Source organism: Macrosteles quadrilineatus, unplaced genomic scaffold, assembly GCF_028750875.1.
Source record: "Macrosteles quadrilineatus isolate MER2022 unplaced genomic scaffold, UCM_ALF_1.0 Scaffold_1__1_contigs__length_201487025, whole genome shotgun sequence".
Classification (NCBI taxonomy): domain Eukaryota; kingdom Metazoa; phylum Arthropoda; class Insecta; order Hemiptera; family Cicadellidae; genus Macrosteles; species Macrosteles quadrilineatus.
Window position 1 is genome coordinate 191,685,420 of NW_026542594.1, and position 12,509 is coordinate 191,697,928.

General features: G+C 36.7%; 1 protein-coding gene across 2 annotated transcripts in view; it reads left to right on the forward strand.

The window, feature by feature from the left end:
- Positions 1-12,509, forward strand: part of LOC128992761 (BMP-binding endothelial regulator protein-like) — a 132,799-nt gene that overhangs the window by 41,722 nt on the left and 78,568 nt on the right. The window contains exon 2 of one of the 2 annotated variants that reach the window (XM_054416503.1): positions 12,084-12,164. In XM_054416503.1, coding sequence (XP_054272478.1) covers positions 12,089-12,164 — 76 coding nt within the window. In that variant the 5' untranslated portion in view covers positions 12,084-12,088. The remainder of the gene's footprint in view (positions 1-12,083; positions 12,165-12,509) is intronic. The other variant, XM_054416509.1, reaches the window with a different exon arrangement.

A 12,509-nucleotide genomic window follows, 5' to 3' on the forward strand; every position in this document is an offset into this window, starting at 1 on the left:
AATAATATTTAAAAGGTTCAAATACCTGCTATCAAGCAATCCATTTAATTGCAGTTGCAACTAGTTTCGACTCCTATGTGGAGACATCATCAGGCGGTACAAGGACTTCTTCTTTCTTCATATGAAGAGCGTCATATTTAACACGTAAAAATAAATAAACATTTACACACGACACAAAACACTTTACTAACAAAAACACGTTAATTAGTCAGTCTGGACTTAAACTCCGTCGGGTTAGCGTCGTCTGTTGTCGTAACTGATCAGTAAATGTTTCGTGTCCGTAACGTGTTTTGTGTCGTGTGTAAATATTTATTTATTTTTACGTGTTAAATATGAAGAAAGAAGAAGTCCTTGTACCGCCTGATGATGTCTCCACATAGGAGTCGAAACTAGTTGCAACTGCAATTAAATGGATTGCTTGATAGCAGGTATTTGAACCTTTTTAATAATTGAAGATTCATCTATAACCGGCTGAATCACTATCAATATTTACACACCCAAACTACCGCATAGCTTTCTTGGTGACAGCTAGTTTATTCTACAAGACTAAAACATCCAGCTAATTTCCATAAATATAGCTTCCAGTTAACACAGCTGAGGACAAATCCGGCTTTGGGACATTCAAAGAATTTCCTCCGACAAACTCCTAAAAGGAATCCACTCTAATCGGTCAAGAACTCCTCGAGTCCAGTTGTAAAACAAATGGGCCTTATCTGGACATTAAAGTATCCGGGACTTAGGGGGGAAGGGGGGGGCTGATAAAGCCATTAGCCTGAGAGCGGCGATCAGCTGTTATCTCACATCAGCTGTGTTATAAAACAATCTGAGAGTTCTCAAGGTCACCAGCTGTCCCAAGGTCAAGGTCAATATCTGAATATTAGAGGACCTAATAAAAATTGTTCGATGAGAATAGGTGGAATATTCAAAAAATGTCGTTAGAATATCATTAATAGCGAATTTGAATTTTTTCCATATTCGTGTAACTCTAGGGGAGTTGAAATAAGTTGTTATTTAATAAATTAATATGGCGTTTCCTCTACATTCAGCACAATTAGTTGTGTACAAAAAGAACTTATGTACAAGCGTTAGATCATCGTTTATTGCTCTTACTATGAGAACTTGGAATGCAGTTCTACAATTTAGATGTATTTCAACGCATCTATTGAATATCTTTATATGTCCTCAAAAAGTTTGATTTTGAAGTAAACTTTTTTTGGAGGACCCAAATGCAGTTTTTTAACAACCCATCTCAAACCCGTTTTCAAGATAGCCAGTAAATCTAAAGTGTAAAATTTGATGGTTCAAAGTATGTAACTATTGAAAGTAAAGTGAAAAATCGAGGTAATATTTTTATTAATTTACCCTCATATGCTAGAATTATTTTTCTTTAATCACAAACCGTAGTAACGTATATTTTTAGCTATTTTATTCTCTAACAGAGAAAACTTTGATTTTTTCAGTACCGCTTTTCCTTAAGTAAAAAATAACATTTCGTCCACAGATATTCATTGACCCACGAGAAAAGCCATTGACTACGGAGAAATTCACATAAATTGACTAGGAAATAACTAGTTTCTACGCTTTTATTTTCTTCCTGAAAAATATTTCTTTTCTACTATTGAACGTAGTTGTTGTATATTATGTATAGGCCTACGGTATTACTTTCATCGTAATGCTGTACTTTAAATTTCGGATAACTATCTCTTTTTTCTGCTTTAAAATTTTAATATACGGTTGAGAAGAATTATAAAAACGCATACTTAACTTCTTGAACCAAAGTCGTCATACAATTTAAAAGGATGACAGTAGCCACAATATATTTTCTGAATTTGCCAAGAAATCATTCATTTAATGCAGGTTTCTTCTGCTACTAAAATAAAAGTTGAATGAAAATATAAATTTAAGGTGGCACACTGATATGAGAGCTCTTATTTTCTCTTTGAAAAAATATTACACCTGATTCTTATACATTGTATGCACTCTTCCATGGCCTCCTGGAATACCAGAACACTGCGAGAGAAAAGTGGCAACGTCGCAGCCTCGGCCTATACAACAGCTGTTGCACTATAACCCATAGTTGAGCCATAGTGTTTGTTATTGCCATGGTAACAGCCCGGCCGGTGCGACGTTGCCACACCAACGTTGAGGCCTTGCATAAAGGGAGCTATGACTTTTCACCACACAAAGTCTATGGTAAAACGTAAACATAATTAATTACTCCACATTACTCCATTTAATAGCAACATAATAAATATAGCTTAGGGACCGGAACTAATGGATAAAACACGTGAAAACACGTCTTGGATAACATCTAGCCAGTGTTCGAAGAGTAATGTATCTTGGAGTTGCTGAAAGCTCACAACAGCTTGTAGATCTGGAGCGCCATCAGCTGGAATAAATCAAACAGCTGGACCAGTGAGATTACACAAATTAAAAGCCGACCGAGACTTGACATTCCCGCCAAAATGAACCGTTCTAATCGGTAATTATACGTGGGATATTTGGAAAGGCGAGAAACAGGTTGGCAGCAATGACCGGTTGCGGAAGGTTTGCCCAGGGCTACCAACCTCGCCGGTCATTACCAGTGTTGCCACCAGGAAGAAGTTTAATTTAGCGTGATCATATGTTGAAGAGTGAATAATAAGTAAACGCAAGAGATTTAAAAGTTACAATGTTTCTATAGAGGTTTGATCTTTGGCTAAACTTACTTGTATATGCGAAAAAATATGTGAAAGTCAATCTTTAGGGTGAAATTATTTGCGCCATACCGTAGGAGATCCCCCAGGTGTTACGAATATCTTTATTTTAAATAAGTATTCTTTTGGGGGGAAACTGATAGTGCTATCTTTACTTTCCCCATTTAATGCTTGGTCCATGTATGTTGTTGCCTTTGTCTTCAAAACTGTATGATTTACAAAGCGCTGTCTATAGTCAACAAGTTAATGTTAACTAAATCGTACATGCTCTTTATAATTTTCTTCATTTGTGCTTACACAACATGGTGTGTAGATAGACAGGTTGGTAAGCCATATAAGTTGTAAAATGCCTGTTGAGTCAATTGAAAATGTTTTCTTACAAATTCCAAACGTGAATAATATGAATCCATGATGCAAATAGTTTCTACCTGTAACTCCTGAAAAGAATTAGTTCTATATCTGTTACCTAACAAAAGAGTACGTAATTATTGTTCGAGTAGCATCAGTATATTTTCTGATGTCATACTACAACGGGATAGTCCGATCAGATTCTTTAAAATTTGATTCACGTTCTGAAAGATATCGTATATCACCAGTTGTCTTTGGATCTGTGTCGTATTGCATTGAATATAAACTTATGCTTATCTAAAATCCATTGGGACATTCAAATATGAGTTGTACTGGAAAGAAATCTAGAAAAAAATGTATAACATCGTATTCGATCAGCTGTGTAGGGAGGCTGCGTGGACCTGTATTTCTGTCTAGATATCTGAGCAGCTTTCTACAGTTTAGTTCCTGGAATCACATCTCTCCGATTGTCCTGGTTAGAATCTCGAGTAGGCAAAGTGTTTTACAGACACAGTATACCTTGTGAACTCGTTGTCTTGATGTATGATTAAAAGATCTATCGGTTCAACGGAATTAAGTGTTCCAGAATAGTATTTGCGCATCAATTTAAAACTTTAATACAAAGTACTTCTAAACTACCAATTCTTTCTCAAATTTGTTATACCATCTTGAAAATCGGTGCGATACTTATTGTCACGAAATGAGCGAAAACTTTCAACGATCACAGATTTGTTTTGTTATAATAAAACACGTAAACTTCAAGATCAATCTTGCGTTTTCTTGCGTTTGTTTGTTTATCCCAAGAAAGTTCAAGGAACACAACTCTGCTTCTTGTTGCTTACTTATTTCAATTGTGGAAAACCAAAGTATATTCATGAAAACAATCTGTGTCTTTTCGTATTTGTTGTTATAATGTTAAGGGCCTTGACATTTCATATGCGTTGTTATTGCAATAGTTTGTATTCATGAAGTTATAAGAACACGACCAGACCATTATATTTTTCTCACTTTCTTGTAGTTTAAAAGTCAAGGATCTTTGAGAAAGAGATATTTAGTATCGTGTTTTAAATTATTTTTACTTATACTACTTGAACTTCAACACCTTCATGACTTGACGGTTGCCTTGAAGGTTACATGTAGGTTACCCTAGCAAGGGATCAACGGATCTCCAAAGAAGCACTGTCTTATTCTTGCTTGTTCTTAGTCAAGAATATTTAAAGAAACAATATTTTATTCATCTATGTGACAACCGCATCTTTGTTCTTTCTTGTTTGTTATAATGTAAGAACCTTTGAGAAAGCGATCTTTGAATTTTGATGTCCTTTCTTGTAGTTATGAAGCAAAATACTGTATTGCCAAGAAAACAAGTACTGTATCTCTAATTCTTCGTTCTTACTTTTTATAGTGAGAAATCTAAGATCCTTGATGAAGCGATCTAAGAGTCTTTGTTCTTGTTTTTCCTACGGATCCACGAGGAAATTATCTCTATTTGGCTATTATTTGTTATAATTCTTGTATTTGAATGAAATTTAGGATCTTCAAAGAAACCGTCTCTAATTATTTGTTCTTTTTTATAGTCATGACATTTAGGATCTTCAAGGAAGCAGTATAATACTTTGTTCTCGTATGTAGTCATGAAATTTAGGATCTTGAAGGGAGCAGTCTAATTCTTTGTTCTCGTGTGTAGTCATGAAATTTAGGATCTTCAAGGGAGCAGTCTGATTCTTTGTTCTTGTATGTAGTCATGAAATTTAGGATCTTCAAGGGAGCAGTCTAATTCTTTGTTCTTGTATGTAGTCATGAAATTTAGGATCTACAAGGAAGCAGTCTAACTCTTTGTTCTCGTATGTAGTCATGAAATTTAGGATCTTCAAGGGAGCAGTCTAATTCTTTGTTCTCGTATGAAGTCATGAAATTTAGGATCTTCAAGGGAGCAGTCTAATTCATTGTTCTCGTAAATAGTCATGAAATATAGGATCTACAAGGAAGCAGTCTAATTCTTTGTTCTTGTATGTAGTCATGAAATTTAAGATCTTCAAGGGAGCAGTGTCTAATTCTTTGTTCTTGTATGTGGTCATGAAATTTAGGATCTTCAAGGGAGCAGTCTAATTCTTTGTTCTTGTATGTAGTCATGAAATTTAAGATCTTCAAGGGAGCAGTGTCTAATTCTTTGTTCTTGTATGTAGTCATGAAATTTAGGATCTTCAAGGAAGCAGTGTCTAATTCTTTGTTCTTGTATGTAGTCATGAAATTTAGGATCTTCAAGGGAGCAGTCTAATTCTTTGTTCTTGTATGTAGTCATGAAATTTAAGATCTTCAAGGGAGCAGTGTCTAATTCTTTGTTCTTGTATGTAGTCATGAAATTTAGGATCTTCAAGGAAGCAGTGTCTAATTCTTTGTTCTTGTATGTAGTCATGAAATTTAGGATCTTCAAGGAAGCAGTCTAATTCTTTGTTCTCGTATGTAGTCATGAAATTTAGAATTTTCAAGGGAGCAGTCTGATTCTTTGTTCTTTTATGTAGTCATGAAATTTAGGATCTTCAAGGAAGTAGTCTCTATTTCTTTGTTCTTGTTTGTGGTCATGTCCTGGCGAGGCCAAGGCTGTGGCCAAGAGAAAGCCTCTTGATTGACACCACAGTTCTGGACCTGGCTGTAGTCTCAACCGTGCTGTAATTAATGGCTTCTTGTCTCGTCTGGACTCTGTAGACTCAACTACCGGTCCACGTGTTCGACTACTCGGCCACGTCTATCGGATGAAGCAATCGGTTACTCAATCGGTTGTGTATCAATCGATTCACCTTGCAACTTGTACGAAGATTTAAATTTTGAGGATTGTGGGAGGAAAATAGATCCTCGCACACTCTTTGAGATTTCTATGATTGACTTTAGTGTTTATCTTGAGAAGTTAATGCTAACATTTTTACCATTGAGCCACATACAAACCAATGTTAATTAGACGAGCTATTTATTCTATGGTATACTGACCGATTTCGTAGGAACACCCGTAAACGTGGTTAGATTTTTCAACTAATGAGACACGTTTTTACTCATCGTACAAAATAATCACGGCTAATTCTTTTTAGCTAAGACACTTCACAAGATTATTGGGTGCTTGGTCAAATTCAAATTCACCAAATCACTGTGGACCTAATGATCGAACGGACCACATTCTGATGAGAAGATGATCTTGCTCTCTTATTGACGCTATCCTTTATTCTGAGCCATTCCTATTGACCAATGGTACATCTCTCGACTTCAACTGAAATCAATCCCTTCATAATTTCCTTGATAATAACCACCGAGAATTGTAATTTTGTACGATTATCAACGCCTTCAAGAGGCCGGGCCCGAGGACAAAGCTTGGAACACCGATTGTTTTCCCAAACTCACAATAAACTAACTACCGAGAGAAAGAAACCATTCTAATTGCCTACAAGATGGCGGCCCATTGTATGTGCGATGGCCAATTATTGCTGGCCTGAGGCGGTTTTACCCATCAGCTTCTGTACTACGTCGCTGGAAGCTGCGCAGGCAATACGCATGCGCGCAAGGCTACACAGCTGCGTAGAGATTACGCATGCGTACAAACAATACAGCTTCTTACAAAAGCTGCGTAAGAGTGCTACGCTTCCTGGGCCTAGGGATCCCGACATTTGGCACTTGATGGTTTTGAATCCGTGCCATGTATTTATTTTAATTGCATTCGGTACTTGTTAAGCTGGGCAACCATTTTATTTTAAAGATTTGACAATAGTTTTTAAGCAAGAATTTCAGCTTTATCCAGTTGTTGATAAATGACGTTAGTAGAAAATCCTCCTCAAAACTTAATTTATACAAACAAATTGTAATGAAATTGTATGTTTACTGTCAGCCTCTATGAGAGTAAAAATATGACCTTCACAATTGTTCATCGGAGTAAAGCACATTATATAATTTAGACAAACATTACGTAGAAGATGAAAAACACCATAAGCTTTAGATTTTACGATATGATGAAGACTACTAGCAAAAAAATTTAAAATGGTAGGCCTATTTACAAATTATCCTTCTTCTTGAAACCTGGGAGATTTTTAGTCGATTCCGCTTGAAATTTTGAAGATCAGAATGCATAAATACCCCCGCCGCAGCAAACCTGCCGTCTAAGCGAATTTCCATTTGGCTGAATTGATTTTCAATTGATCTATTTAAATAACATTAGGTTTAACGAGTACCTAGGTTTGCTGCTACAAGGAAACTAATAAAGTGTGTTTTTAGTAAAATATTGATAGCTTACTATTAAATAAATAAATTTGCCAAGTTTGATCAAAATATATCCATAAACAAGCAAACTACAACATTTTACAATATTCTCCATAAGAATAACATGGGAATTTTAAATTTACCATTTTTTTAGTTTTCTCCGTAACCAATAACCGTACAAAAACACTTTGATATACTGAATTGTTTGTTTTTTTAAGCTCTTTAAGAAAGTTTAGAGAAAAATTGGGAAATTTTGTGTTTTGAGAGTCAAAAGTGAGAAAAACCAATTTTTACCCCATAAAACCCCCCATAAAACCCTGTTCCCATGGTCTGATCATGCTGGATCGCGAACTCATTCAAGTTTATCCCGCCTTACACCTTCAAACCAAATTTCATCGAAATCGGATAAAAATTACTCAAGTTATCGTGTTCACGGACACATATATATATATATAAATCTATATATATATCTATATATATATACATATATAAAAATTTGAACGAATGGTGTTTTTGGCCTCTGGGGACATCAAAATGAAAAAGTAAATCGGTCCCGGGCCTAAGTCTTACCATGAGACCTACGGTAATAGCTACTTCCCTATAGGGAAATTCGCTAAAATAGTGAGTTGATTGAACTCTCGAGATAACCCGGTTAGAAACGTTTACTAATCGAATGAGACGTGACAATCCACCAGTCTCAGTTGAATAGAGCGTGATTACAGGCCCAATTTGGTCGTAAATTTGTTTCCAAAACTTCAAAAAATACCTTTTGGGTGGATAATGTCTTTTAAAATTCGATATAGTAGTCATAAAAGACTGTAAATGTGCTGAACAACCTTGCCTCCATCCTATGGAAAACAACTTGTCGCCCGTTGTAGTAAATTTCCGAAATGACTCACCCTAGAAAAATCCGACCTTGCCAACCACTCTGCTCGGCAACCATTTGTAAGCTGTCTGAGATGTCTGGTTGTTTGTTTGTTTGTCCACCTTGTTGGCTAGCGGGAGGTCTTGAACTTTACTACCAGACAAGTAGTCAGGTTTAGGAGACAAAAATTATATTTTTGATTTCGAATCACTGGTCTATTGTGTAAGTTTACCCCAAACAACAACAGCAACCAGAAACTTTCCTTGATTCGCCGTGGGAAAAAATCTTAGTCCAATTGCTTCCTTACAATTATGTATCCCCATTCTTGTGAATCCAATAGAAATCAGAGTATTTTGAACTCAACGCTCTCCCTTCAAGTAGAGATATTCATTCCATCCTTCACGAGGGATTAAGGTTGACCGTTTTACTGTAGTGTGAACGTGCAATCCTAGTAAAATCCAAATCCATACTTGAAAAAAACCATAAAATTCTTTTTGGCCTTAGCCCATCTTGCTTTCATCATTAAAGCTTCGTCAAATCAATAATCTGTCACCTCATTAATTTACTAAGAAACCTTTTATCCTGCGTTATTCCCTTTTCCCATTCAAACGTAATTTCTCTTTGATTTGCCGCTCTGAGAAATGTTGTTGACAGCTTTTATGGTTATTTTATTCATTGACCGCTGCGTTTGCAGTTTCTTCCCAACTAGTTGCAACAAAGTTAAAGTTTATTAGTGCAGGGGTCGACGTTATCATTCTTTTGATTAAGTTTTACGACTTATTTACCACGAAGATTGTATGGTGAAATGCGCTTTTCATTTCAGCTAAAGCTACGTTGAAATCACTGAATAAAGATATAAATTAAGTTTTAAAAATCACTTATAACAATTACAATTTTCGGTTAGCACTACAGGGTGGAAAATTACAAGTTTGAAAGGTTGTAGTAGTTAACATACACAACTCATAAGGCTTTGTTATCTTTATTTTTCAAACACATAATTTTAATACCTGAAAAATAGTTTTAGTTTAAAGTATAATGCATTACAAAAAAGTATCAATCTTAACTATTCATTGCTTACCGGTACGTGAAACACTTAAACACCTCAGTCATAACATCTAAGGCTAAAATTTTCAATGGGGTTTTAAGGAAAATCAAGATGATTTTTATAAAATACTAGCTGGCCCGACGGACGTCGTCCTGTCCTAATGTGGTTTTATGTCAAATGCTCGTCCATTTTCAAGATGAACTCGTTTGCTATGCTCACTCACCTTTAGGTTGGAGCTCGTTCGCTACGCTCACTCACCTTTAGGTTGGAGCTCGTTTGCTGCGCTCTCTTGCCTTCAGGTTAGTTCGTTCGCTGCGCTCACTTGCCTTCAGGTTAGTTCGTTCGCTACGCTAACTCACCTCCAGGTTGAAGTTCGTTGACTACGCTCACTCACCTTTCATAAATTAAAAAATAAATTACAGTGCTGCACCCTGTTGGTAAACCTATTAACTTTTTAATGCTATTTAACATCACAGAATCAAATTGTTTGGTTGAACCAGCTGTTAAGATTTTTTAATTCCATTTAAATATGAGTACTCATAAGGTTAACATGGGAAACTCCAGAGCCACTGGGGTGGAGCCCTTTTGACAGATCTGCACCAAACTTCACACAAACCATCCTTGAATAATGATAAATAATGCCTGAAAGTTTCATTACAATCTGTCTAGCGGTTTCGGAGTCCATAAAGGACAAACATACAAACATACATTGGATTTTATATATATAGATTACTACGGCTACTTTTGTTCAATCATATAGCTTATCCCTCTCATAGGTTGTATTTTTCTCATATATATTTTAAAATTCTTAACTTTTTAACACATGATACCTAGTAAGGCCCAGCGCACACACACGGTGTGACTGTTTTACAACTTTCGTTGCAAACCAGTTGCGCTTGCAACTGCTTTGTGACCTCGGCAATGTATTGCAATGGGGAGGCGCACACGACGCAACCGGTTGTATGCGATTTTAAAAAAAGTTTGAAACCAGTCACATGCAACCGTGGGCCCGACGTTGCAGCAACCAGTTGCACGAGACCACGGGGTGTTTTTGTGGTGTTTGGTGGTATTTTGGTGGTATTTTGACGGCCGTATAGTGTTTTTAGTGTTTATAATTTCATATCCGACTAGCTCTAGCTGCTACAAACAGCCTAGGACTAACATTCTTCCTCAAATAAGGGTGAACCCAATGCTCTCTCAGTACCCATCGCTGTCTTCGGTATTGATAATAGCTAATAACGTCTTCTTCGTCTGAGTCTGACATAGAAAGCGCACTTAGGCTTTAAAACAACGTAACTGCACTAAATTGACACTCCACTGATTGCACAATAGACGCAACTGTAGTTGTAAAACAGTCACACCGTGTGCGGACAGAAGTTTTGTTTCAGTTGCAAACTGGTTTTAGATGCAACTGGTTTGCAACAGTTGTTGTAAAACAGTCACACCGTGTGCGCTGGGCCTTAGCTGACGTGTGACAAAATCTGTTTGGTTAAGTATTTGATAAATAACAACACCAAAACTAAAGTGCAGATGAAACGGCAAAACTTCTACAAGCAGTCATAGTTGCAGCGTCCTTTTTAAACAACCTGTATACAACGTCAACATTTCAGAAACTCGAAGAAACGACCTAATTATTATCAGTTGCAGAAAACTCATCAATTCTGTTTTTCCATTCTAAAACTTCCGAAGATGCAGTTAGTTTCTCATCACTGGGAAGGCCAAACAAGCGGGGAGCAAAAAACAAAACGGCCACACACAAACGGGCGGACCGAAAGTAATGTTTAAATTGACCCAACAGAGGTTAGACCGCTCACCGCCCTTTGGCCCACGAGGTTAGACAGCCGTGAAAATCGTCGGTTCCCAGAAGATCGTCATGAATGAGGTGCGCGGGTTGAATGGACGCTCGGCCAATGGGAAGAGGGTGGTTGCTGAGGGGCGGAGCTTGCAGTACGCAGGCGCTTCCCTCTTCTGATCCCCTGATCCGATGAGTCAGTTGTTTCCCACGTGCTCTGCCACCCTGTTACTACATTTCACAAGTGCTATAATAGAATCTAAGGCAATCTACGAGTCGCTCCATACTGTTCCAGCATTGCACAGGTAACTTTAATTGATTTGGATTACCCTTAGAAATTGTTCTATCTTTTCAGGTGACTTTCTACTTTTCCCTCCCTAAAATTGTCAACGTCTTTTGCATCTTTTCATGTGACTTCTGATGGTTTGTGTGTTAACCTCTGTGCATGGATCTTTACTTCAGTTTACTCCTTGATTCATTATTTATTCATAAACAAGAATTCTTTGGATCAATTGATACGTAACTGCTGACTATCTGCACTTAACTAACTTCTGCAGGTAACTTCTGACGTTCACTTCTTTAGACCAAAATTTAATTTGTTCCTCTTGAATCTTTTAATTGCTTCTAGACATGCATCTATCTTTTTTATCAGATCCCCACATGCCTTCCAATGTTTTTTCTCGCTTGCCATTTTCTAACCATTTTGTTCTTCTTCACACGGGTTTTTAATTTTAATTTCCCTCAATTATACTAATTGCTCCTAGAACCCATCCCCTGAAGTCCATCCCTTGCCCAATTTCCATTTACTTCTGATGTTGTATTCTCACTTCTTTACACAGGTTTTTTAATTCAATTCACCCCTAATTTCTTGTAATTGCACTGAGACAGGAATCCAAATTTTTCATAATCAATTATATGACCTTTAGACGTTTCTTTTGCTTATCTTTGTGTTCCCGTTCTTAAATTCCAAATCCTATACCATCAATTAAGTCCTCTGGCATCATATCACTACTTCTGGCCCTACTCTTTCTAGTGTTTATGCTTCTGACTTCCTATTCTTCCTTGAGACATAACCTCTGACCTCCTGTTCTGTTTCAGAAGCCATGCTGTTCCTTGCCTCATTGCTCCTGGTGCTGAGTGGTCTCCAGGTTATGCCTGATGCCGAGAGCTTGATTGTGGGTAAGTAGGACTTAACATGTTTTAAATACATTATTTTTATGTCCGCACCCTTTGCTACTATAAAACTTCTCATTGTTTCATGGTATGATGTCTCGGGTTCAGCATTGAGGAGGAAGTTGTTTAACTCTAATTATGATATAGTCCTTAAAAGTTAAAAAGAATTATGAAGAATCTAGTGAACTTCTCTGCTGTGAACTAAAAAAATACTTACCAAGCTATGTACTGTACATACTTTTGCCATTATTTTAATTTTTATGAAAAACTACCCATCAAAAACATCCTCAAAATAGACTCTCACAATCATTCAATATCAATATTTATAAACAATACATTTTCTACAAAGTA